This window comes from Nylanderia fulva, unplaced genomic scaffold, assembly GCF_048542155.1.
Source record: "Nylanderia fulva isolate GAGA-0341 unplaced genomic scaffold, ASM4854215v1 Scaffold219, whole genome shotgun sequence".
In the NCBI taxonomy this organism is placed as follows: domain Eukaryota; kingdom Metazoa; phylum Arthropoda; class Insecta; order Hymenoptera; family Formicidae; genus Nylanderia; species Nylanderia fulva.
This window is the reverse complement of record NW_028190284.1, coordinates 88778-116444: the sequence shown is the minus strand read 5'-3', so window position 1 is coordinate 116444 and position 27667 is coordinate 88778. Positions and strand designations below refer to the sequence as shown.

The 27667-nt window shown below is 41.5% G+C and overlaps 1 protein-coding gene and 1 long non-coding RNA gene across 2 annotated transcripts; both read left to right on the top strand.

Moving 5' to 3' along the window:
- Window positions 1-474: 474 nt before the first annotated feature.
- On the top strand, window positions 475-5358 carry LOC114937889 (uncharacterized). Its single transcript, XM_029311565.2, has one exon. It carries the CDS (start codon window positions 475-477, stop codon window positions 5356-5358), a length of 4884 nt encoding a protein of 1627 aa, XP_029167398.2.
- A 2282-nt stretch (window positions 5359-7640) lies between these two features.
- On the top strand, window positions 7641-23090 carry LOC146723223 (uncharacterized). The gene is made up of 3 exons (XR_014924680.1): window positions 7641-7660; window positions 8848-8973; window positions 23049-23090. It is a non-coding gene; the product is annotated as an uncharacterized LOC146723223 (long non-coding RNA).
- Window positions 23091-27667: the final 4577 nt, after the last annotated feature.

Below are 27667 nucleotides of genomic sequence, written 5' to 3'. Positions count from 1 at the left end.
GGCATAAATTTGTGAAGTTCTCTAAGGAGACATTTTTCTCGCACATCGACAAGGTCGTCCGCGAGTTCGTGCCGTCGGCGACATTCTGACTCGCCCGGCATAAATTTGTGAGGTTCCTCGAGGAGACATTTTTCTCGCGCATCGACAAGCTCGTCCGCGAGTTCGTGCCGTCGGCGACATTCTGACTCGCCCGGCCTAAATTTGTGAAGTTCTCTAAGGAGACATTTTTCTCGCGCATCGACAAGGTCGTCCGCGAGTTCATGCCGTCGGCGACATTCTGACTCGCCCGGCATAAATTTGTGAGGTTCCTCGAGGAGACATTTTCTCGCGTATCGATACGGTCGTCCGCGAGTTCGTGCCGTCGGAGACGTGCTGACTTGCCCGACATATATTGAGTGATCTCGGACTAAACCTGTCACTATCGACTCACTCCTCGCGCTCTCCTGCTTCATTAGTGCTGCTAATTCGCTGATCATGGCCGAGTTACGGAATTTGCTGATCGCACAAACCGATAAAATCGACCAGCTCAAGAGAGTTCTAATAAACTTTAAAAAATTGGTTAAGGCTAACGTAACTTTGCCGAAGACACAAGGTCGATTAGAGAAAGTGCATACGCTTTGGGCATCCTGTCAGGAGCTGCATCTCAAGTTGTTGCAGACCACTACGAAGGAGGATCAGAAGACGATGTCGTACTTCTTGGATGAGAAATTCCTGGAAGCTGAGGAGATCTACGACGAGACCGTCGACTACCTCCGAGAAACGATAAGTCGATTTACTGACCGTCAACCGGTTACTCTCGATCGTAGTACTGACTCCTCGGTTCGCGATAATACTCATGCCAACTTTCATTTGCCACGGATTACATTACCTAAGTTTTCCGGTAGATTTCTCGAGTGGGAGAGTTTTAAGAGTACATTCGAGTCGCTAGTCGCAAAAAATGACGCTCTCTCTAATACTCAGAAGTTCCATTATTTGAAAACAAGCATCATCGGCGACGCCGCATTAAAAATTAATAATTTACGAATTTCTGACGCGAATTACGAGTCCGCGTGGCAACTGTTAGTTGATGAGTATGACGATCGGTTAACGTTGATTCAATCGCATTTGCATGCGTTTATGAGTCTGCCGCTTATGAGAAATGAAAATGTCATAGAATTAAGCAAGTTGCGCGACACAGTGGCCGCGTCGATTGCCGCGTTACATAATCTAGATCGACCGGTGGATCAATGGGATGATATTCTCGTGTACGTTGTCTCCCAGAAATTTAGCGTTAAAACAAAGAGCGAGTGGAACTTGAAAGTCTCGTCGAGTCACGCGATCCCTTCTTACAAGGACATCCACGAGTTCCTTGCTCTTCGTATTCGGGGTTTATCCGATTTTACTGACGTTGCAAAAATTGCCGCAATTTCTAAGAACGACAAGCCGCGATCGTCTGTAAACAACGTTTCCGCTATAAAATGCATTCATTGCTCCGGTAATCATTTTATTTCAAAATGTGAAACATTTCTCAGTAAATCGGCCACGCAACGAAACTCTATTGCGCGTCAAAATAGAATTTGCTTTCTCTGTCTGAAGCCGGGTCACATGTCGCCAAAATGTACAAGCAAGCAGCGATGCTCCCACTGTCGTCGCCCTCATCATTCGTTGTTACATTCCGCGAATCATCAAGCATCGGCCGACGACGACAAGCCGGAATCGAATAAGACGGGCGTAGCGACGATCGCGAAAACGGATACATCTTGCGTTCTCGAGAGAGCTGCCGTCGCGAGCGTTCAAACTGTGAAACCGCCAAGCGTTACGACTCCGACAGTTCTTCTCGCAACCGCGTGGGTCGACGTTCATACTGCCGAAGGTAGATGCTTCAAGGTTTGCGCGCTGCTGGATCAAGGATCCAATTTCAGCTTCATTTCAGAAGCGTTGTGTCAGACCATGCGTGCGAAGCGACAACGAGCCAACCTACAGATAAAAGGATTCGGAGAGAAGTTTACCGGTTCAGCTAAATCGCGAGTATCATTGCGGCTGACACACTGCGATAAGTCAGATCCCACGTTTCCTTTTACCGCGTACGTATTTCAGCGGATTACGTCTTACGCCGCGTCGCGGATTCAGCCTGTCGAGTCGTGGCCTCATTTAAAAGGCCTTTCTTTAGCCGATCCGGACCCGTCAAGTAAACATCAGATCCACATGTTGATTGGCGCGGATATTTACGGCTCGCTTTTGATGCGCGATTTACGACAGGGGCCGCTCGGCACGCCCACTGCCCGGTTAACCGCACTCGGTTGGATTATTTCCGGGCCCACCGGAAAAGAGCAACGGGCTTCGACAGAAGCTGCCGTCTTGAACTGTGTTCTCAGTCAAGACGTGGACTCTCTTCTCCAGCAATTCTGGATGGATGAAGAGATCTCGTCACCCACTCCTCTCACTGACGAAGAGGAGAATTGCGAACGACATTTCGTTCGAACTCATTATCGTCACTCCGACGGTCGATACGTAGTTCGACTGCCGTTTAAGTCAGCTCCGCCGATCGAAATCGGGGAATCTCTGTCCATCGCGCGGTCTCTCTACGGTCGTATGGAGAATAGATTGAGGAATCGTTCAGAACTCGGTTCGCAATACAACGAGTTTCTTGCTGAGTATGAGTCGCTCGGACATATGACCCGCGTAGACGAGTTGGAACAAACGGAATATTTACCGGTTTATATCCCGCATCATCCAGTGATTAGGGAAGCAAGTTGTACTACTAAGTTACGCGTAGTGTTCAACGCATCGTGTAAAACTCGAAACGGCACAACGCTGAATGATCACTTGTTAATTGGACCTAAGTTACAGCAGGATCTTCCTGCCGTTTTGTCTCGGTGGCGAAGATGGCGCCATGTCTATACTGCGGACATAGCAAAGATGTTCCGTCAAATTCGCGTTCATCCCAAAGATATAGATTATCAGCGAATTCTTTGGCGTCCGACGGAGGACGCGACGATTCAACATTATCGGCTCCTCACGGTGACATACGGTCTCGCTCCGGCTCCATATCTCGCCATGCGCGTGCTCAAACAACTTGCTCTCGACGAGGGCGTTAATTACCCTGCCGCGGTTCCAATCTTGAATGAGTTCATCTACGTGGATGACACTTTGTTTGGAGCGAATGATATTCAGACTTTAACAGATACGCGCGATCAAGTGATAAATCTTATGAAAAGCGGAGGTTTTCAGTTAAGAAAATGGGCGTCCAATACGATCGAGCTTCTCAAAGATTTTTCGACCGATAAATCCGACGTCACCGATCACCTCATCCTAAATAACGAATCACTCAAAGTGCTCGGTCTTTCATGGATCCCTGCTGAGGACTCATTTAGGCTCGTCGTGAATTCAACCATCCCAATCGCTCCTACAAAACGTTCAATTCTCTCTTTCGTTGCGAAACTCTACGACCCTCTCGGTTGGGCCGCTCCTGTTGTGATCGTCGCTAAAATCGTGTTACAGGAGTTGTGGCTATTACATTGCGACTGGGATTCACCTCTACCCGACGAGGTGAAACAACGATGGAGTGATTTCGTTTCCGAATTTAATAAATTGAAAGAAATTCGTATTCCGCGATGGACAGGTCAGCACCCCGATAATCTCGCGATCGAGGTGCACGGATTCGCGGACGCGTCAAACCGAGCTTTTGCTGCCGTCGTCTATCTTCGCGTGTTGCATTCTTTAACGGATTATGAGATCAGCTTAATCGCTGCCAAGACAAAGGTCGCACCCGTTAAGACCGTGAACATACCAAGACTTGAGTTAAACGCGATAGTACTTTTGAGTCGACTTGTGAAGTGGATTTTAAATTCACTTAATTTACGTGACGCTCCGATTTATTGTTGGACGGACTCCACGATCACGCTGGCCTGGCTACGCCAGCATCCATCTAAATGGACCACGTACGTGGCCAATAGAGTAGCCGAGGTCCAAAACAATTTGCCGTCGGCTAGATGGGAACACGTTCCGTCGAAGGACAATCCCGCGGATTGTGCTTCTCGCGGCCTACTAGCATCCGAATTACTAACTCATCCACTGTGGTGGACTGGACCCCACTGGTTAAAGGGGCCTTCCACGTCATGGCCGACCCATGACGTAGCGATTCCGCTCTCTTCTGATACCATTCTGAAGATTTCAAGTGAAATTAAAAGGTCCCCTGTTCTTCATATGGAAGGCTCGGAAGAGTGGGATTTAATGTATAAATTTTCTAGCTGGACTAAGCTCGTCCGTGTGACCGCATACATCTACCGTTTTTTCTCTTTGCTAGTCAAGAAAGGGAAGGATAGAATTCGCACCGCGTCGTCTCTAAGTGTCGACGAGCTCAATCAAGCTGAGTTGTTTTGGCTTTCTTACGCTCAAGCCAGATCATTCGGTTGCGATATCGCATCCTTGAAGAAGGATCGAACTGTCACGAAAAAGAGTCCTCTGAGAACTCTGAATCCATTTCTCGGGGAGGATTCTTTACTCCGTCTCGGCGGGCGGTTAAAAAATGCCGCTCTTACGTTCGAAGAGCAGCACCCCATTATCGTTCCACAAGGTCAAATCGCATCTCTTCTTGTGGCTCATGCTCATAAGAGCACACTTCATGGCGGAGTGCAGCTCGTGCTGCGCACCCTCCGCCAGAGATATTGGATACTGGGTAGCCGAAACGCAGTAAAAAATCATGTTCGTCGGTGCGTCGTGTGCACTCGTCATTCTGCGAAGCTTTCGAGCCAGCTCATGGGAGACCTCTCTTCTCCTCGCGTTAATCCATCTTCCCCTTTCACGCATACGGGAGTGGATTACGCTGGGCCTTTCCTCATTACTCCTTTCGTTGGGAAAGGACAGAAAGCGAGAAAAAATTGGATCGCGTTGTTCATTTGTCTTGTCACCAAAGCCATCCACTTGGAGCTAGTTGACGACTACTCCAGTGCAGGATTCATTTCCGCCTTTCGGAGATTCGCCGGGCGTAGAGGCCTACCCAAGAAACTTTACAGCGACAACGGGACGAACTTCCACGGCGCCGACCGAGAGTTGCAGAACGCGTTCGAAGCTCTAATGAAAGATGCTTCTTTACAAGCCGACCTCGCGAATGACAGAATAGAATGGCATTTCATACCGTCCGCGGCTCCTCATTTCGGCGGATTATGGGAGGCGGGTGTGAAGAGTTTAAAATCGCATCTCAAAAGAGTAGCCGATTCGCGTACCTTGTCGCAGGCTGAATTCGCGACGCTTCTATGCCAGATAGAGGCATGTCTCAACTCCCGTCCAATTGCCGCCCTCAGCGACGACCCGAACGATTTGTCTGCGCTAACGCCGGGCCATTTTTTAATAGGTCGACCTACTGGTGTCCGTACCTGAGGAGTCAGTACTCGCGATAAACCCGAACCGACTCTCACGATGGCAGCTCCTTAATTCAATAAAGGAGCAAATTTGACGTGCTTGGTCGCTGGATTACTTGCATACATTACAGCAGCGCAATAAGTGGACGGATAAGTCCCCCTGTTATCGCGTAGGAGAGCTCGCGCTTCTCAAGAACCCATTGCTCCTTCCGAGCAAGTGGGAACTCGCTCGAATTACTCAAATCCATCCGGGATCCGATGGACTTGTTAGAGTAGTCACGATGCAAACTGCACGTTCTGTCTTAAAGCGTCCAATCACGTCACTATGCCGACTGCCTATTAATTGCAATACTGTATGAAGGCTGTTAATTGAGCTATAATTGTTTGCGCTCGACATTACAAGGCAGTCAATGTGTTTACATTCTTCTTATTGTTAAGATTCTTTGTATGACTCCGAATATGTTTGTCCTCAATGAATAGAATTACAAGAAACGAATGTATACCTACTAAAAGCATCTTTCTCCTTATTGTTAAGAATTCAATTGTTGAAATATTTATCTAAGACGTCAAGGTAAAAACGTTCTCGGGCTCGAAATATTTGTTATTATCGTGGTTAAGACTTCCAATTGCCCAGGACTTATTCTCATAAGAACGACCTATAAACATTTCGCATCCGTTCGCATGCGAGGCAGGGCGGTCTGTATAAAATTGTAAGGATTATTCGCGAAGCCGTCTTTCGATGTTTTCGGCCAAGTCATCACTTTCGACTTACTATCGCGACCGCGCATTCCAGAGGGACAAACAAGCGTTTTTCTGTTCGTATCTCGTTCCTCAATACGTCGATCACAAGCGAATCACAATAGGGCACGCACGTGTCACGCGCCGGTCATATGATTTTTCGGCCGTTGTCGTTACCGCTGTACGAATTCGGAGCAGTCTGCCCTGAGAGTCCGCCTTGATAGCTCGCAAGGAGATCAGAGTGCCGGAAATCGCGTATAGAAACGAACGCGTTATTAGACTATTGTTACTGTTCATTTTTGCTGTATAATAAATCATTGCAAAGTTCATCTTACGGACTCGTTCACTCTCTCCTCGCAGAATCCTACTGCAGGTTTACGTTCTCGGCGCAAAAAAAAAAATATTTTCCTTCTGTGCATAAAATTAATTTCGAAGGTTTATGCACATATGTGTATATATACATAATTAAATATTTCGAGTTCATTTTTTTATAAAGTACTTAATAATGTTAATATAAAATTATAAATGTCGGAAGTAATTAATATATATCAAGAAAATGTTCAAAAATGTATTCTATATAGATACGTTTTTTCAATGATATTTTATTCCGAACGCTCAGACATCAACAAAGTTACATATTTATTTTTATATTTAATGTGATATCGTAATTTTGTTATTATATTGCAACAATTACACGGTTTTTACAGATATGTATACGCATTGGTGTCAACAAAATAATGTTATTACTTATTTAAAATAACGTTACAATTATGTCATTAGAGTTACGTATAGTATTTATTAAGTTTTTAGAAGATACACATTTACATTCACCAATATATATACGTAAATATGACGAATTTAACATAACGTTGCAATTATATCATTAAATTACGTAGTATTTTCGAAACATTTCGAGTATACACATTTATATCCATCAAAATACATAAATGTTACATACCAAAATAACATCAAAATTACATAACAAGTCTATGTAACAATTATAGCTTTATTACGTTATTGACAAAAACGAAACGTCATAGTTTCGTTTTGATGATCTGTAATATATACATATAAAACATTATGTAATTATTACATAAATGTATTTTTTTGAAATTATTTATGTTCTTTGTTTTTTAAGACGCGTAATTAGCAAATTAGATTTTATCTGCATTATGCGTCTTTATAAGTTTATGTGAACTCGGCCTTCTGATTAAGTTTGGCCATGATTGGCTTAAGTGTGTACAAGTGCGCAATCGCAAAAAGTGTCCACGCAGTCCGCGCTTTACTTTCAATATGGCAGCATGTACGAATACGGTAGTCATACTTGATTGAATGTCGTCTCGAAAGTGAGAACAGTGTGAAGATTTTGGTAAGTATAAGATAAGAAATAATTCAACATATTAAATACTAATAACTGATAATGATTGCGTTATGTTAAAATATTAATTCTAAAGACTGAATTTCTGTATAGAAACCAGACACACCATGGAAGAATCACGTGAAAGCTGCGTGGCTATATCAAAGGACATACCGGCACCGGCGGCATTAGATATACACCTAGTACCTCATTCTTCTTATGTTTGGTAAGTACAATTCATTTTATTCAATATCATATTTCCCATCTTTTCGCATGATTTCTTGCACGAGCATATATGTATAATGAGAAAAATAACCTATTATTCGCACTGCTTTTTCCAATCATTAGAAGGTTAAATATTTCGAGTGTAAAGATCGGATTTCATTACCTCATAATAATTATAGATTTTTTTATTATATTTTGCATTGCACTAAAACTAAATGACGATCTACAATTTTTCTTATAATGATATCGTAATGGTAATTAATCTAATAAAAATGATATTAATGATTAAATAGCTAATATTGTTGAGCAAGTAATTATTTGCATTAGAAAAAACTGTAGATATATACATATATTTTTTTGGAACATTTCACATATGTTATACAATTTATTATTGAATTTCCTCATAGTATAGCTCAATTGCAAATAAAAGAAAATCTTTATAATTAATAAATATTTTCTACGCATGAGTCTTAATTTTTTAATTTAGTGTTATTTGATTTGAATTAATTTTGTGCGAACCAAATTTTATTCAAGTAAAATATTGAAATAAACATGATAGCTTTAACTATTGAAATTCATTGTATAATGAAGTTCTAGATCTTGAAAAAGTGTTAATATTATATGTAGTATGCTTATATTGCATATAATATTAACACTTTTTCAAGATCTACATCTTTATTATACAATAAATTACAATAGTTAAAGCTATCATGTTTATTTGAATATTTTACTTGACTAAAATTTGGTTTGCACAAAATTAATTCAAATCAAATAACAATAAATTAAAAAATTAAGACTCATGCGTAGAAAATATTTATTAATTATAAAGATTTTCTTTTATTTGCAATTGAGCTATACTATGAGAAAATTCAATAATAAATTTTTAACATATGTGAAATATTTGGAAAAAATATTATATCTACAGTTTTTCTAATGCAATGGTTTCCTGGTCAACAAAATTAGCTATTTGATATCATTTATCATTGAAATTACCATTACAATCATTATAAAAAAATTATAGACCAATATTTTCTATTAATGTTTTTTTAAATATTCAAATTATATTTTATTTGTTTTAATCAATGGATTCATTTAGATTGAAAAAAAACTGTACATGTCTCACTTGTTAAAAATATCTTATTTATCAAAATATCTTTTATTTTACAGATAAGTTTTCCATATATACAGTATCATTGCTCGTGATAAGGATATACAACGGCGTGCACACAAGGTCTTACGTAACACACAACTGTATATAAATACAGATATTTGGTGGACACACCTCATTTTACCACTTCATAATTTTCATATTTGGTGAGTACGATTCATTTTATTTTAACCTCACATTTCCCATATCTTTCGCATCATTTTTTGCACGAGCATATAATGAGAAAAACAGTAATCTTATTTGCATTGCCTTTTTGAATTATCAGAGGCTTAAACATTTCAAATATAAATATATTGGTCTTTTAGTACCATGGCGAAATAGTTTGAGTGACGATGTCTTTGTGGCATTTTTCACGTGTTAATTCTAACGAATAAAAAGTCGTAATATAAACAAAAATATTAATAAAAATAAAATAACTATACAGTACATTTTGTGCATATTACCATTATTATGATAAAATATAATTTAAAAGTATCTGATATGTATCTGAGATACTTTTAAAGTATCTGAGTATCTGTATCAATATACATTTTGATTTGTGTATCTGTATCTGTATCTAGATATATTTTTTACACGTATCTGTATCTGTATCGAGATACATTTTAAATGTATCTTACCCATCACTGATGTATATATATGTATATGTAAATGTGTATATATAATTTGTGACGTGACAAATTGAAATTGTCCGTCACAAGAGCTGAATGGCCCGATCGGGGGAGGGCACGGGACCTCTGCTCTCCCGAGACAGCGAGAGAGAGAGAGAGAGCGTGCGTGCGAAAAGCGCGGGACCGGACGCGATCCCGCTGCTACGCGTTTTCGTGTATTTTTTTGTTGTTAGGAGTTTGTTTTGAGAGTTAGGATTATTTCGGCGGCAGACAGGATGTGCGACGAGTCTCAGCCGAGAGAGAAACCCTGGAGGAAAGATAGGAGAGCATGGGAAGCAGGACGACGGGGACCCCCTTCGTCAGGGACACGCTCGGTAAGCCAAGATCAACAATTTCTCCACCGAATATCCGACAACGGAGTAGGTGCCACTGCCTCAAAAATTGTACCTTCCAGGAGCGAGCAGGGGATGGCCACTCGGGTGCAACAAGCACCCAAGTCCCCGCATACGGAGCGCCGGCAGGAGAGCTGCCGCCCCCGGGACTTCCGGAATCCCGAAGGAGAGCAAGGAGCGGCCCTGCCGTGCGCTGCCGCGACGACCGCCTACGAGGGGCAACCCGCGGATCAGGACTCCGCGGGTAAGGATAATTACGCGCGCGGCCGCAAGGATCACCGAGGCCGCGCGCGCGGCCGACCTGATAGCGCCGCGAGTGGCCTATCTAAGTAATTGGGTCCCCGACGTGTCTCCTGAGGGCCCCCGGTTCGGCACTGTCTAGCGAGCGCCCGAGGAGAGCAGAAGTCCCGAACGGAAGCGCAACTCAGAGAGAGCGAGAGAGAGAGGACGCTGAGGAGCGTCATAGGACTGGTGAGACGACGTGGTCATCCTGCTGTCGCCGAATTAAGGTAGTAGGGTGGATGGGTTCCGAGTCATTTATCGTTAATAGATTACGCTGGACTTAGTTGCCGGCCGTTTTAAAATTTGCGAGAGATTCGTTTATTGTCGAGTCGCGTTAGTAACGTAACGAGACCCTATTGGGAGAAATTACGACCCATCCACTCTCTCGCGTTTCCGCATATTCTCTCTCCCGCGTGGACAGTCTTCGCGCGTAACATTGTCGCGCGAAAATTACCGCGATTTACGCGTTGCCGATTATTGTTCGAAGCGAAAATCAAAGAGCTCATAAACGCTTTCGGGCTCATTAAGGTATTGATAATGTAAAGTATTAATGTTGTAAAGTATTGAGGTTGTAAAGGCTTAAACGAAAAGGCGTGATTACGTTTGATTTTGTGTGTGGAATTTATGTACGGCGCACGCGGTGCGCCCTTACGCCGGCCCCTTTGTTGTCGCGCATACCGCGCGGATCACGCGCCCGCGGCGTGGAGCAATATACCCGGTGGCGCGTCGCCGATTTAATTAATCCTTTTTTTTTGTTATTGGGGACACTACCCCGTTGCCGCGAATTTGTTAAAGATTATTCGTAACTCGACACGGCGAACCACCGGGCGTGGTGCCCCACCGAACTCTCAATCGTGCGTCTGTGCACGCCGCTTATTTCTTTATATTATATACTCATGTGTCTTGTGAACCAAATTTAAATATATGTTTTATTAACTTTAATTCCTAGGGTGATTTCTCGCCGCCACGCACCCGAACCCTTACCCGCACAGAGGCTAGCCGAGCGGGAAAGTTGCCGTCGCGATCTCTCTCTCTCCCGTGATTGACGCCCGCGAAAGGGCTAGGACAAGAAGTCCGAGGAAATTAAGACTTAGCGTCCCGCGAATTTATTAATTGAGAGACGGTGCGGCTGCCGCACCTGGCGCCCAACTAAATTGAGATTTTAGTTTTCTCTTTATTATTTTTTTTGTCTGTTGCAAATTTTTTTTTGTGATCGAACGGAGAGATCGCGCCGAAGGTAACCGATATTCCGCAGGAGACTTTTCTCCTTCCGCGACGAATGGATATTCGCTGCGAATTCCGCGCGATACGGTTATAAATTATAAAATACTATATGGAGCATTCCACGTGAAAAGGGCCCACCTAAAAATAAACTTTTTAGGATTTTTTAAATAATCGTGGAGACTTGTTAGGGTACATATTGTATGAGGTTAAAGCAAATAAAAATAAGGATTATATGCCTCATATCCAAGATATCGAAGGTAGAATGTTTTAAGTAATTTTTCTTTCTTTGACATTTATAGCTAAAATTATAATATATATAGAATTTTTATAGACATGATTTTTTAGGATTTTTCCCGTACTTTCAGATAAAAAAATTAATTTTAGTGAAAATTTTTTATTACCATAAAAAAATCAATTTTTTAGTTTGAAGTAAATAAACGGAAAATTATATCCACTTTTAAAAATCTGGAAAAATTCTCAAAAATACTTCAATATATGTAGAATATGATGCCATAAAGGAAATTTTGGGATCGCAATTGGATCTACTTGAAAACGAATATTTTTTTCAAACAAAATAGGAGTTTCAGACAAATTTCAACTAAAAACTCAATGATGTCAAATTTTTAATTAATCTAATTATTTCATACTACATGAATAATATATTTTTAACAAACAGCTATAAAAAAATAATTTTGAAATTTTTTTTATATTTGTTTTTATTTTTTATATTTTAACATTTTTTAAACTTATTATTTCTTCTTTTTTTGGGGGAAATAAATCTTCTTTTTCATCAAAACTAAATTCTTTTAAAATTAAATGATCGTTTGCAGGAATAATTGTATGATATTTTAAGGTACCTGGAATTGTTTTTGCTAAGGTAAATCTTGGCTCCAAAATCTTATTTAATTTATTATGGTTTGTTTTTGAACTGTATAAAATGGTTGTTTCCTTCAGATTATTTTTTGCCCACATGAATAATGCCTCAGCATTGAGAATTACACTTCCTTGCAAACTAGCTTTTCTTGCTAGTCGTTTTAAATTTCCACCAATACCATCACAGGAACTTTTCCCCTGTGCTGTGGCAAAGAAGTGCCATTCTGCCGTGATACCAAAAAAATCGCGCGCATGGTAAAGCAAGTTATAAAAGTTATATTTATTTTTATAATGTTGGCTGGCCCCATCTGTAAAATATATTATTTTTGTAACAGGAATACCCTTTTGTTTTAAGTCCTCTATTAATAATTGTTGAAAAGCGTATACTGCTACGGTATTATGAGTAAGATCGTCTGAAATGATGGCTAAACTGTAATGATGAACTTCACCGTTTATTTTATAATAGTATACTGCAGTGTTAATCGAAGCCTGATTATTATTATAGTGAAAAGATTGAGCCGCCTCCTGTACTATAAATGCGTAATTTTCACTAAAATCACATTGAAGTAGAATTTCTTCGTCGAGCAAATTATTTTTTTTCCAATTAAAATATGCTGACTGCTGTTTAGACACAAAGTGATGAGTCTTTAGTTTCAATACCTTGTCGCATAAGTTATCAATAAATTCATCCGTTGAAATAATTTCAGTAACCAAAGTTGACCTATCAGTATTACGCCACTGTTGATATTGAATTTCATCAATGTCATTTTCATCAAAAATTTTACGTAATTCATTTTTCAATACCTGTGTACCTTTATATTCTTTGCAAGTATTAAAATAACAACTTTTAACTGGGTTTTCACACATAATATTCTTGATCAGATCTTTGTAATCTAATAATTTGATATCTCTATTTTTTGTAAGTAACGGTATTTCACTTCCATCAATCATTAGTTTTACATTTTGGTGATATACGCAAACACAAACAGAATGCGTTCCAATTGCACCTGCGATAACGCAATGTTTCGGTAAATCACAAAATTTTGAAAAACCTATTTTTAAATTAGAGTATTGAAATCGGAATGCTTTGTGAAGTTCTTTTAGATTACATAAAACTAATCTTTTTTGTACTAGCTTACGTTTACCATCTAGTTGTATTATTGAAAGGCAGTCAGTGATTCCAGGTAAATGACGGCTGTTATCGTCATTTTCATAAAATTCCCGTACTAAGTTTTTAATTTCGTCACTTAATTTTCTGCCATTCTTTTGATTTTTCAAAGAAAGAACAGAACGAATATCACCTTCATTTAATTGATTTCTAATTGACCTGCAAAGATTGCGAGAACAGTTAAAAAATGTCGCAATTTTTCTAGTCCCCCATTCAACAGATGCTAATGTTAAAATGTTTTGTCTCTCAGTTTGAGTAGTTTCTTTATGTTGAAATTTAAGGTATAACGTTTTTAAAACCGAACAATCATCGTAATGAACATTCTTCTTACAAGCTTTCTTTGCAAGTGGCTCGTATTCGACTTCATAATCACTTTTATTATCCTCAGATTTTGATGTTTCAATTTCTAAATCTTGATCATTATTAACAATCTCTTCAACTGCAGGTCCAATTGATTTGTTTGCCAGTTCCGGATTATGTAAAGTGAAAATGATAATATCATTACAATTATCAATTTTTTTGCGACACCCATCACACAACCAAACTGGCGAGGGAAAGTCTTTCAATTTTGCAATTTGTCTTTTAGTTGTAGATCTCACTACACTTTTTCTGTGAGGAACTACGTTAAATGGATTGCAACAGCGAAAAATTTGCTGCTTTGTACACATTTTTACAATGTGTAAAGACAGTGTAGAAAATTATATTCTTATAAACTTCTATTTTTTTATAATAAAAATAATAGCAACAAACAAAGTAAGAACAAAAATATCAGAAATAAAAGTAACAAAAGCAAATGCAGTAAATGTATCGAAATAATTACAAGTAAAGCAACTTCACGCTTCAATCACTAGACTAGTTTTGACGCACAACACGCCAAATTATAATGGTGAAGATATGGTGGGGGTATCGCGGCGCGGCAAGCTTGCACTTAGCTATGACCTTCAATATGACTTTGTTATTAGTGTATTGTGCGTCTCAAAACTAGTACTAGTGATTGAGGAATTTGCTTTACTTGTAGCTATTTCGATCCACATTTAAAGTACAGGAGACGGCTCAATCATTTTACTATAATAATAATCAGACTTCGATTCGCATTGCAGTATACTATAAAATGAACGGTGAAGTTCGTCATTACAGTTTAGCCATCATTTCAGACGATTTTACTCATAATATCGTAGCAGCGTTCGCTTATCAACATATAAAAATATAACAAAATTTGAACATTATTTTTTTATAGCTGTTTGTTAAAAATATATTATTCATGTAGTATGAAATAATTAGATTAATTAAAAATTTGACATCATTGAGTTTTTAGTTGAAATTTGTCTGAAACTCCTATTTTGTTTGAAAAAAATATTCGTTTTCGAGTAGATCCAATTGCGATCCCAAAATTTCCTTTATGGCATCATATTCTACATATACTGAAGTATTTTTGAGAATTTTTCCAGATTTTTAAAAGTGGATATAATTTTCATACGGAAAAATAGTAAGTAAGGTTTATTTACTTCAAACTAAAAAATTGATTTTTTTTATAGTAATAAAAAATTTTCACTAAAATTAACTTTTTCATCTGAAAGTACGGGAAAAATCCTAAAAAATCATGTCTATAAAAATTCTATATATATTATAATTTTAGCTATAAATGTCAAAGAAAGAAAAATTACTTAAAACATTCTACCTTCGATATCTTGGATATGAGGCATATAATCCTTATTTTTTTTGCTTTAACCTCATACAATATGTACCCTAACAAGTCTTCACGATTATTTAAAAAATCCTAAAAAGTTTATTTTTAGGTGGGCCCTTTTCACGTGGAATGCTCCATATATGAAATCTGTCCATATATAATTACATATAATTAAATATATAATTCCATATAACACAGAAAGATTGCAGACATAATTAAAATGTTACAGTGATGCAATTTACATAATATAGTCTTATATATTATATGTAATCTATAATTATATATAAGATCATTTTACAATATGTAAATTGCGTCACTAACATTTTAATTATGTCTGCAATCTTTTTATGTTATATGGGATATAATTAAATCTAATATATGGACAGATTTCATATGTAGTTTTTAGTTTTATACAATTATATATATAATCAATTTATATATATGATTGTATATAAAAAAATTTTTACCAAAATGAAAAATGTATTTAAAATATTATTTTAGATTATTAGAGTATTATATCAGATTTCTAGATTATTTCACTATTGTTAGCATTAAATTTTTTCATATAAATGAAATACTTAAGGAATGTGAATTACATTTTTTGCTATTAGTATCCGTTAAATATTACGTAAATTAAATTTTTATTATTGGATTAGTTTGTATGAAAGAAAACCTGCAAAAGTCCACTTTAAAAATATTTGTTATTTATCAAAATATTTTTATTGTCCAGATAAGCTTCCTATATACAATCTCACTGATAAAGGAGAATATAACATAAGCAATAATAAGGCGGCGTATAAGGCATATCCAATAATCTATCTTCGTACATATAATCGCAATTTAGCTTTTCTGTTTCTTTATAAGATTATATCATGTCCAAGTCAAAATTACGACTAGACATTACTTCTTTAACGCCAAGGCAGCGGCGACGTATTTTTTTTTTAAATTCAATAATATTTGCCAAATAAATATTGAATCAAATTTGGAAGTTCAAAATAATATAAGTGGACCAAATGGACCAGAAAATATCGAACAATTACCTCAACAACAAAATGTACTAAAAGAAATTGATTTTAATTATTCCAATGTAATGCATACTCACAAGATTAATGAAAATGAAGATGATTTAATTTTCAAACATTTGAGAATTGGTACTGATAATAATAGTTCTCATTCAAGTATTTCAAGTGATGAATTTTCTAATAAAACAGATATTATTAACGACATCCAATTATGGGCTATTAAAAATCATGTCAGTCATCCTGCTACTAGTAGTTTACTAAAAATTCTAGTAAAATATGGGCATGATCTTCCTCTTGATGCTCGAACTCTGTTCCAAACTCCCAAGCAAGTAGACATTATTGAAATGACACCAGGCATATATTATCATGCAGGTTTAAGTGATAGTTTAAGAAAATCTATTCGTAAGCATTATTGTCAAAGTAATTTACCATCTCAAATAAATATTAATGTGAATATAGATGGTCTTCCTTTAACAAAATCTTCTGGCAGTCAATTTTGGCCTATTTTAGGTAGTATAGTTGCAGATTTTTACACTGAACCGTTTATAATTGGTGTTTATCATGGTTTTCAAAAGCCAAAATGTTGCAATACTTTTCTGAAATATTTCAAGGATGATTGTCTTGAAATTTTTCGAACTGGTATTGTACAGTATGGCAAAAAAATAACTGTAAAATTGAATGCATTTATCTGCGATGCTCCTGCAAAATCATTTATCAAGAGAACTAGAGGACATAATGCGTATTTTGGATGCGGTAATTGTATTCAAGAGGGAGATTACATAGAAAATCGAGTAACGTACCCAGAAATTAATGCAATATTAAGGTCAGATGAATCATTTAAATTAAAACAACAAGAAGAACACCATAAAATGACTTCAAATTTTGAAAACTTAAACATTGAAATGGTTACTCAATTTCCTTTAGATTACATGCATCTCGTACTATTAGGAATAATGAAAAGATTATTGCAGTTTTGGATTAAAGGCAAACATAATGTTCGTATGGTTGCAACTCAGATAACTCTTGCTTCAACTTCTTTATTATCTATGTCACCATTCTTACCCAAAGAATTTGCTAGAAAACCAAGGAAATTAGATGAGGTCGATCGCTTTAAAGCCACCGAATTAAGACAATTATTATTATATACTGGGCCAGTAATTTTTTTGAAAAAATTACCACGCGATAAATATGTTCATTTTTTGAGTCTGAGTATAGCAATTCGAATTTTATGTAGCAAAAAATATTGCGTACAACTGCTTAATTATGCACACAATTTACTATTGTATTTTGTTGAAAATTATGACACATTATATGATTGTCAATATATATCATATAACGTTCATAATTTAATTCATTTGTGTTATTATGTAAAATTATGGGGAGTGTTAGATGAATTTAGCGCGTTTAAGTTCGAAAATTACATGCAAAAAATTAAATCAAAGATAAGATCTTCAAGTCAACCATTAGAACAATTAGCCAATCGTTGTATAAAAGAAGATAATTTGGATATAACAAATGTAGAAAAGATTTATCCAATATCAAAAGTACGTATTATAAATGGCAGAAAGATAATAAAATCGGTCCAATGCAAGGGTTTCTATCTTAGTACAAGAACTGCTGATAATTGTTGTTCTTTATTAGATGGTACAACGGTTTCGCTTACAAAAATTTATTTTAAAAATAAACAGATTTATGTTATTGCTAAAAAGTATTTGAATATTAAATCATTTTTCCACATTCCATGCGACTCTTTAAATATCGGTATTAAACAAATTAACGAGTTACAATATGAGTTAATTACTATTCCATTGTCTGATATTAAATCAAAATGCGTAAAATTGCCTTTATGTGACAAAGAAGCTGTGGTATTGCCTTTACTATACCAACAAGAAATGACTTCCGTTTCCGGTTGCGTGATAGGATGTTGAGGTGCTGTCAGTGAGTGTTTATGAGTGGAGTATTAGAGGTGTGAGGGAGAGAAAGGGGGAGAGGAAGCGAGAGTGAGAGGCTGAAGGTAGTGAATGCAAGGGGAGTGCAAGCAAGTAGGGGTGAGAAAGGAATAGGGCGGTGAGAAGAAAGAGAAGTGATGCAGGAGGAGTGAGTCAGCGTTTAGGAAGATAGATCAGGGGCACGAGAGGAGAGGAAGGAACTAGGAAAAGGAGAATAGGTGTAGAAGGAGTGGGGAAAAAGAGGATAGGTGTAAGTGCGGGAAAAGTCACTAGCAGAAGAGGAACGAGGCGCTGGTATAGGGGAAGCTGCTATAGGCATAGAGTAAAGGGAGATGGAAAGAAAAGAAATGGAGGAGATAGAAAGAATAAAGAAGGCGGAAAAATGAGAGAGAAGAGGGAGCACAGAGGCGCCAGAGGAGGTTCTGAAAGGAAAAGGGAGAAATTAAAGGAAATAGGACTAAGAAAGGAGAGAGAGGAGAAAGGGGATTTAGAGTGGGCGTTTAGGAGAAGCAAAAAGGTGATAAGATCGCCAGAGGTAGAAAGAAGAGAGAAGACAGGAGGGATAGAGGAGACGATAAAAGAGATGGGGAGGGACTGGAAGGAAGAGATAATACAGGAAATGAGAGAGATAAGAAGAGAGATTAGAAAAGAGATTAAGGAGGGAATAAGAGGACAGGAAGAAATAAGGAAGAAGGTAAGAGGGTTAAAGAAGGAAATGGAGGAGAGGGAGAAAAGGTGGGGTAGGGAAAGAGAGGAGTTTATGGAGAGGATTAAGGAGATGGGGAAGAAAATGGAAGAATTAGAGATGGGAAAGAAGGGGGAGAGAGGAAAAGAGGAGAAGGGAGAGAAGATTGAGGAGATGGAAGATAGGATTAATAGGTTGGAATGAAAATGAGAGAGAAAGGAAAGGGAAGAAAAAAGAAGGAATGTTATAATTAAAGGAATTAAGAGAGGAAAAGGGGGGTGAAAGGGGAGGTGGAGAGTTTATTAAAGGAGATAGGGATAGGGGGGCAAGTAGAGGAAGTGAGGAAAATAGGGGAAGGGAGAAGGGACGAGACAAGTACAGTATTAGTAAGGGTGGGAGAGATTGGTGTTAAAAGAGAAATAATGGAAAAGAATAGGAGATTGAGGGGAAGGGGGGAGAGGATTGAGGAAGATCTAACGTGGAAGGAAAGAAGGATGATGTGGAGATTAGGAGAGATGGCGAGAGGAGAAGAAAGAGAGGGAAGAAAAGCATGGGTAAGGTATGGGAGAATTTGGATGAAGGGTAAATGGTGAAGGTGGGACGAGATAAAAGAGGAATTAAAGGAAGAAAGAGCAGGGGATGAGAGGAGGAAAGAGAGGAGAGGGGGAGAAATGGAAGGAAAAGGGATGGAGACAACACAGAAGACGGGAAAGGGGGGGAGGGAAAGAATGGGAAAGGAAGGGTGAAAAAGAGAAAGGGAGAGAGGAGGGAAGGGAGAGGTAAAGGGTCAGGAAAAGGCGGGGAAGAAGAAAAGGAGGAAGGAGGAAGGGAGGAAGGATGGAAGGTGGCATATTGGAATGTGGCGGGTCTAAAAAATAAGGACGCGGATTTCTGGGAAACGGTAGGGGAATAGGATGTAATGTTTTTTCTAGAGACATGGGTGAATGAAAAAGGATAGGAAAAGTTAAAAGGGAGGATGCCGGGAGGATTTAAGTGAGAGGTGCAATATGCAAAGAGGAAGAGTAGGAAAGGAAGGGCAATGGGTGGAATTATAGTGGGGGTGAGAAAAGGGATAAGAATAGAAGGAAAGTGTAGAGCGGATAAAGGAGGAATGTTGGAGGTGATGATAGAAAGAGGAGGGGAGAGATGGAGGTTGGTGGGAGTGTACATTAATGGAGAGCTGGAGGAGAAACTAGAGGAGATGAACGAGTGGATGGAGGAAGAGGGAGGCAGGGTCAGAACGGTAGTAGGGGGGGATTTTAATGCAAGAACGGAAAATTTGGGGGGAGGAGTGATGGGAGAGAAAGAAGGAGAAGAAGAAAAGGGGAGAAAATCAAAGGATACAAAGGTAAATGGGGAAGGGAGAAAGATGGTGAAAAGGTTGGAGGAGAGGGGATGGGCGATAATGAAGAAAGGAGTAGCAGGAGATAAGGAAGGGGGTTGGACGTATATGGAGCAGAATGGGAGATTGGTAATAGATTATGTAATAGGGAATGAGGAAGTAAGGGAGGAAATTGTGAGGTTAGAGATAGGAGAAAGGGTGGACTCGGACCATATGCCGGTAATAGTATTGTTCAGAGGGGAAGGAGGAGGAGGAGAAAGAAAAGGGAAAAAGAAAAGAAAAAGATGGAGCTGGACGAAGGAGGGAAAGGAGAAATTTAGGGAGAGGATAGGGGAAATATGGGAGAAGCAGAGGAACAAACAGGAAGAAGAAGGGGTAGAGTGGGAGGAGAAGAAAAAGAAGATACAGGGAGTGCTAGATAAGGGAAAAGAGGGGGAAGGTAAGGAGAAGGGAAAGAAAAAGAAAGGGTGGTTTGACGGGGAGTGTAGAAGAGAAAAGGGGGAGGTGGCAAAGGAGTTTAAAAGGTGGAGGAGGGTAGGGGGAAAGGAGAAGAATATAGAAAAAGTAAAAAAGAATACAAGAGATTATGTAGGAAGAAGAAAGAGGAGGAGAATGAGAAGTGGACGAAGAAAGCAATGGAGGCGAGGACGGAGGGGCAGGTATGGGAGGTAGTTAGGAGGGAAAGGGGAAAGGGTAAAGGAGGAATGGGAGGAGGGATTGAGATAGAGGAGTGGAACAAGTATTTTAGGGATCTATTAGGGGGGGTAGAGTCGAGAGTCGTAATGAGAGGAAACAGGACGGAGAAGAAGAGGGAAGAAGATCAGATAAAAAAGGGAAAAATTAGGAGAGCGATAAGCAGGATAACGGAAAGGAAGGCAGTGGGGGTAAATGGGATACCGGGAGAAGTGTGGAAATATGGAGGTATCAGAGTACAAGGGGGTAACGTTGACACCGTCATTATACAAAGTGTACGCGACGGTGTTAGCAGAGAGATTGAAGGGAGAGGTAGAGGAAGAAGGGATGTTACCACCGAATCAAACTGGGTTCAGGAAAGGGATGGGAACGGTGGATAACATCTATGTGCTGAATTATTTAATAAACAGGCATAAAAGCAGGAAAGGAAAGCAAATAGTGCTATTTTTTGTGGACCTGGGAGCGGTTTTTGATTCGGTGGACAGGGTGAAGTTGATGGCAGCGTTAAGAGGGGGGTGAAGGAAGAGATGTGAGGAAGTATTGGGAGAAGTAGGATTCAGGGTTAGAATAGGGGAGGAGATGGGGGAGAAGTTCTGGACGGAGAGGGGGGTGAGACAGGGGTGCCCTCTGAGTCCACTTCTCTTTAATATGTTGATGGCAGACATAGAGGAAGAGATAAGGAAAGGGAGATGGGGAGGAGTGAAGCTAGGGAAGGGCAAGGTCTACACGTTAGCGTACGCGGATGACGTGGTATTGATGGCAGAGGATGAGGGGGGGATGAGATGCATGATGGAAAGATTAGGGAGATATCTGGAGGGAAAGGGACTGGAATTGAATGAGAGAAAGTCGAAGGTAATGAGGTGCAGGAAAGGTGGAGGGAGATTGAAAAAGGCTAGCTGGTTCTGGAAGGAAAAAAAATTAGAGGAGGTTAAGGAATATAAGTACTTAGGGTATGTAATACAAAGGAATGGGAGGCAAGAAGGACAGGTAAGGGACAGGATAAAGAAAGGGGAAGTAGTTATGGGACAAGTATGGGGGATAGGTAAGAGGATATTTGGTAGTAACTGAGGGAGGAGGATGTGGCTATTTGATGCATTAGTGTGGACGGTTGTAGGATATGGGGTGGAGATATGGGGGTGGGAAGAGAGAGAGGGATTGGAAAGGATACAAAAAAGGTATTTGAGATGGATGTTAGGAGTGGATTGGGGAACGCCTGGGTATATGGTAAGGGAGGAGTTGCAGAGGGAAAAGATAAGGACGAGGATGGGAAGAAGGGCGTGGGGGTATGAGAAAAGACTAGAAGAGGGTAAGGGAGGATGGTTGCCAAAAGTATGTTTGAGGGAGATCAAAGAAAGGGCAAAGAAAGGAGTGGAATTGTCACATTGGAAGAGGAAAGGAGGGAATTCTTTGAGAGTAAGAGGATGGAATTAAGGGAGGTAGAGGAAAGAAGAGAAAAGGGGGAGTTCAGATGGGAAGAAGTTAAGGAATGGGAAAGGAAGGAGCAGAGGAAAGAGAGGATAGAAAAAATAGAAAAGTCGGAATATAATAGATGGTACAAGCAGGTTAAAAGGGAGGGGATACCGGGCTACCTGAAGAAAGGGTGGACGGAAGATAGATGGAGGAGGATAGCAAGGTATAGATTGGGGAATGGGATGAGGGAAAATAGATACTGGGAAAAGGAGGAGGATAGGAAGTGCAGGATGTGTGGGAGAGGGATAAAGACGTGGAAGCATGTGTGGGAGGAATGCATGGAATGGGGAAGGGAAGAGAGCTGGCAGGAAATGGTGAAAGAGGTGCTAGGAGAGGAGGGAGAAGGGGAAATGTGGTTAAAAAGGTTAGAGAAAGCAAGAGGGAAAGGAGAAGGGAAGGATGGAAAAGGAGGGAAGGGGGAAGAGGGAGGACAAGAGTTGAGGGAAGAGAGAGAGGGGGAGAGTGGGTGTGAGAGAAGGGAGAGAGAGAGAGAGGGAGAGAGAGGGAATGAGTGAAAGAAGTGAGAAAGGATAGCAGTAACCGGAAGCGGAGGTCCCACATAGGTTAAGTAATACATAAGAATGCGAAAGTAGTAAATAAGAAGGCGTAGGATAAGAAAGGCTAGGGTAAAGAGGTCGTGTGTGTGGAAGAGTTGGTAGGAAGTAGATAGGGTAGAAATGCGAGAAAGGGCGTAGTAGGCGGCGAAACGGAGCGGCGTAGCGTATCATTTATATATATAATTGTCTATATTAATTAGGTTTAAGTTATAGGTTAAAGATTGTATGTAAATGAACGCATAAAGGTTTGGAATCGCTCCTTTAAACAGGAAAAAAGCGCCTTGTAACCTCCAATTGGGGCAACAATAAACGTATCTAATCTAATCTATCATCAACAAGAAATATGTTAATGGCGAGTACTTATATATTGATATAATCTATAATTAAAAACAATATTTTATATTTATTTTTATAAACAAGTTTATAAAATAAAATTTAATTTAGTGTATTGTAATATTTCAGCAACAATTTCCGGTCAACATCAATTCACAAGCAAAGAATTTGAAGATGTCACAAAAGAATGGTTTCGCCAAGGTGGTCAGAGGCTTAGCAGACAAAAAGATTCCAAAGAAACAAATCCGCAAGTCATTTAAATGTTTCAGATGCTTATGATTTATTTTCATTATAATTTTTTTCTATAGTAGCTAGAGTCTATTAATATAACAAAAATATTTTTCTTTTCCTAATTTTTTATTGAATAATTAATACTTAAGTTTTTAAATTTTTGTGTTCTAAATTCATATAGTCTGCACTGTTTCTTTTTATTATGAGTTTTTATATATATATATGTTATTCAAAAGTATCAATAAATGATGCTTATTAAGTCTGCTAATTCTCTTAAAAAAAATATTTAATTCAAGTAATGACGTTATATATATATATATATATCAACTTTTTGAAATAAACAGCATTTTCAGGCCTTTTTAAAAAACCTCACATTTGTTGTCGGTATTGGTAATACCCACAGGAAAGTTACAAGGTCGGACTTACACTTTGTGTGTGTACATATGTGTGTGTGTATGTGTGTAAGATGTGTGTGTGTGTGTGTGTGTGTATGTGTGGAAAGGGTATGAGTGAGTATGTGTGGGATGTGTGTGAGCGTGTATGAAGTGTGTGAATGTGTGTGGAGTGTGTGTGAGTATGTGGAATGTGTATAGGATATGTGTTTGTATAGGGTGCGCGCGAGTGTATGTGTATGTGTGAGTGTGTGTGTGGAATGTGTATATATGAATAAGGTATGTATGGGGTATGTATGAGTGTGATGGTGTGTGCATGTGTGGGGTGTGTGTGAGTGTGTATATGAAGTGTGACTGTGTATGGAGTGTGTATCAGATATGTGTGAGTATGTATGGAATGTGTATGAATAAGATCAGTATGTGTGTGGAATGTGTGAGTGTATAAAGTGAGTGTGTATGGAATGTGTATAAATGAGATCAGTATGTGTGTGTGGAATGTGTGTGAGTGTATGGAGTGAGTGTGTATGAAGTGTGAGTATGTATGGAATGTATGTGTGTGAAGTGTGTATCGGATATGTGTGAGTGTGTATGGAATATATATGAATGAGATCAGTATGTGTGTGTGGGATGTGTATGACAGACACACATTATATACATACTTACACACATTCTTAAAAACACCTCCCCCCGCATATAAATTATATATATATATATATATATATATACTACACATTTATACATCCACACTTATACATTACACACCTCCGCACACACCATGCACATCACACATATCCTATACGCACTCATACACACACACATGCCCCCCCCACACACACTTCTCACACATACACCACCCTATGTACACATACTTTTCACACATACATATATACACCCCGTACACACCCATACACGCTCACACACATCGCACACATGCTCACGCGTACCCCACACACGCTTACACACACCCATACTCTACACACACTTCACACATACTCACACATTCCATACACACACACATCCCACACATACTCACATATACCCTTCTCCCCCACACACTCCACACACACACACACACACCCATACACATCCCACACACACACCCATACACGCTCACACACATCGCACACATGCTCACACGTACCTCACACACACCTTACACACCCATACTCTACACACACTCCACACACACTCACACATTCCATACACGCACACATATCCCACACTTATTCACACGTACCCTTGTGACGACCCGATTAGCCGTCACTAATCGCCCGCGCTCATGTAAACGGTCCCTTTCGGGGCCACCACACGAACACGTTGGGAATCCGCCTTTTCGCCCCCACCCGTCACTCGACCCCCTCCAAGCTAGTCTTAGAGTGGGGTAGCCGACGGGTATAAAGAGCGGCGCAGCCGAGACTTCGGCACCAGTCCCGTCCTGGTCCCTCGAGCGTACTCAGGGATCACTCCTCAACTCCCACACTCCAAATCACCCCGGCCGACGAGCGTTCTCGTCGTGCAGGCCGAGCGTTCTCGGTCACCGGGTCCTGTCCGTAAATCACCCCGGCCGACGAGCGTTCTCGTCGTGCAGGCCGAGCGTTCTCGGTCACCGGGTCCTGTCCGGAAATTACCCCGGCCGACGAGCGTTCTCGTCGTGCAGGCCGAGCGTCCTCGGTCACCGGGTCCTGTCCGTAAATCACCCCGGCCGACGAGCGTTCTCGTCGTGCAGGCCGAGCGTTCTCGGTCACCGGGTCCTGTCCGTAAATCACCCCGGCCGACGAGCGTTCTCGTCGTGCAGGCCGAGCGTTCTCGGTCACCGGGTCCTGTCCGTGAGTCACCCCGGCCGTCGAGCGTTCTCGTCGTGCAGGCCGAGCGTCCTCGATCACCGGGTCCTACCCGAAAGTCAACGGCGCCCGACGGAGCTCGCCCTTCTCAGGGCGCCCGTACGCGTGTCCGCGTTGGAAACTTTAGGTATAAGTCGTGTCCGCGTCCGTATAATCTGGCCGCGTTTCGTCCGTAATCTTCCTATCGGTAACTTCTAGTAATAAGTCGTGTCCGCGTCCGTATCATCTGGTCGCGTTTCGTCCGATTATACTATGCTGTGTATAATGGTTTGAATCACGGGAGAACCACAGGAAGGTGGCTCCGAATAAACTCTACTTTTACCAGAGCAACCGTGTGTCATTGTGAATCTGAGTCTCCCCTCTTCCCGAATCCTGGCACCGGCGAGCCGATCCGTGGCGTCGGGAAAGGTGCTTCGTTACACCCTTTTTTTTTTTTTTTAACGCAGTGGGAATCCTCATGGATACTACCGCTCTCCGGGAAGAGAGCGGATGGTTATGTGGGACTTCTTGTTCCCCTTGGCCGATCCACGAATGGATCGGTCAGGGGGCCCAAGACATACCTCACTAAACCCACTGCGGATACCTTCACGGGCGTTAATGGGGGACGGCCAGGATGCTGGTTTCCCATGCCGACTAGCCGCCCCCCCGCCTAATCCTTCCTTGGAGGGTGCCGCTGAGGGCGACACTCTCCCCCCCCCGCGAATTGCATCGTGCGGAGGTCCTCGCAGTTGCGACGCAGGGCGATATCGACCCCACGTCGCGCCCTCCCAAAGAGTTTGGGGGGCGGGGTTGCGGCTCGAGTATCCCGCTCGAGCCGCCACCTCCCGCCTCCGAAGCGGTGCTCCCTCCCCCTCCCGAAGGGAATGGGGATTCGGCATTCGCCCCGGAGGCCCTCTCCAGAGGGTTCCTCTCAGAAGGAGAGGAACCCCCTCCGTGGACGGCGTTGCCCTCCCACCGGTGCCCTGTGGCTCCCGGTGAGAGGGCCCCGTGCGTCACGTCTCCGTCATAGAGGGGGGCCCAGGCGCCCCAAAAGACGCGTGGCCCCCCCTCGGTCCCCCCGATTACGGCTCTCGCCGCTCCCTTGGGAGTTAGGATTCGGCCGCAATCAGGGGGATTTCCCGTTCAGGGGCGCGGCCGCGCCCACCTCGCCTAGGCAAGGCGGCGCACCCACGCCCCCGATTCTCGAGAGGTCTCTGGGGGGAGAGTCCAGGGACTAGTTGTCCCCGACCCCCCCCCCCAGCGACCTCATCCCGCGTCGTATGGCGACGCGGGTGTAAAATTGGCGGACCCTTCCCCGCCCCCCGCCACCACGGGAGAGTAATCTCCCCAATGGCGGGGAAAAGAGAGTGCCCGCCCCCCCCCTCCGTGGCGGTCTCCTGCGCCACCGGGGACAAGCCCCCCCCGATTCCCGCCACCACAGATGAGCGAGCTCGCCGATGGCGGGAAGAGGGGAGGCCTATCCCCGCTCCCACTATCTCCTCCATTACCGGGGGCGCACCCCCCCCCCCCCGATTCCCGCCACCACAGACGAGCGAGCTCGCCGATGGCGGGAAAAAAGGGGGCCCATCCCCGTTTCCACCGTCTCCGCTTCCACCGAGGGCGCGCCCCCCCCCCCCGATTCCCGCCACCACAAACGAGCAAGCTCGCCGGTGGCGGGAAAAGAGGGGGCCCGTCCCCTTCCTCCTCGTCTTCTTCCTCCTCCCCTTCGTCCGAGGGCTGGGAGTTGCCTCTCCCAGCCCTCTCCCTCTCTCTCTCCGCTTCCTCCTTCTGCGACATAACTCTCGCAGAAGGAGGAGAACGCCATCCAGACCTCTTCTCTCGCCACCATCTCCTTTACTAGAGATGGCAGCGAAAGATCTCCCCCCCCCCCCGATAGCTGCCTCCAACTCTCTCCTCTCCTCCGACCAGGCCACACACTCCTGGAGTGTGTGGCCGGCCGTGTCCCTCCTTTCGTTGCAATGGTGGCAACGTGTCGTGCGCTCCTTCTTAATACGACACAGATACTCACCGAAGCATCCGTGCCCGGTGAGTACCTGCGTCATTCGGTAAGAAACACCCCCCTTGGCCCTGCCTAGCCATTGTTCCAGGCAG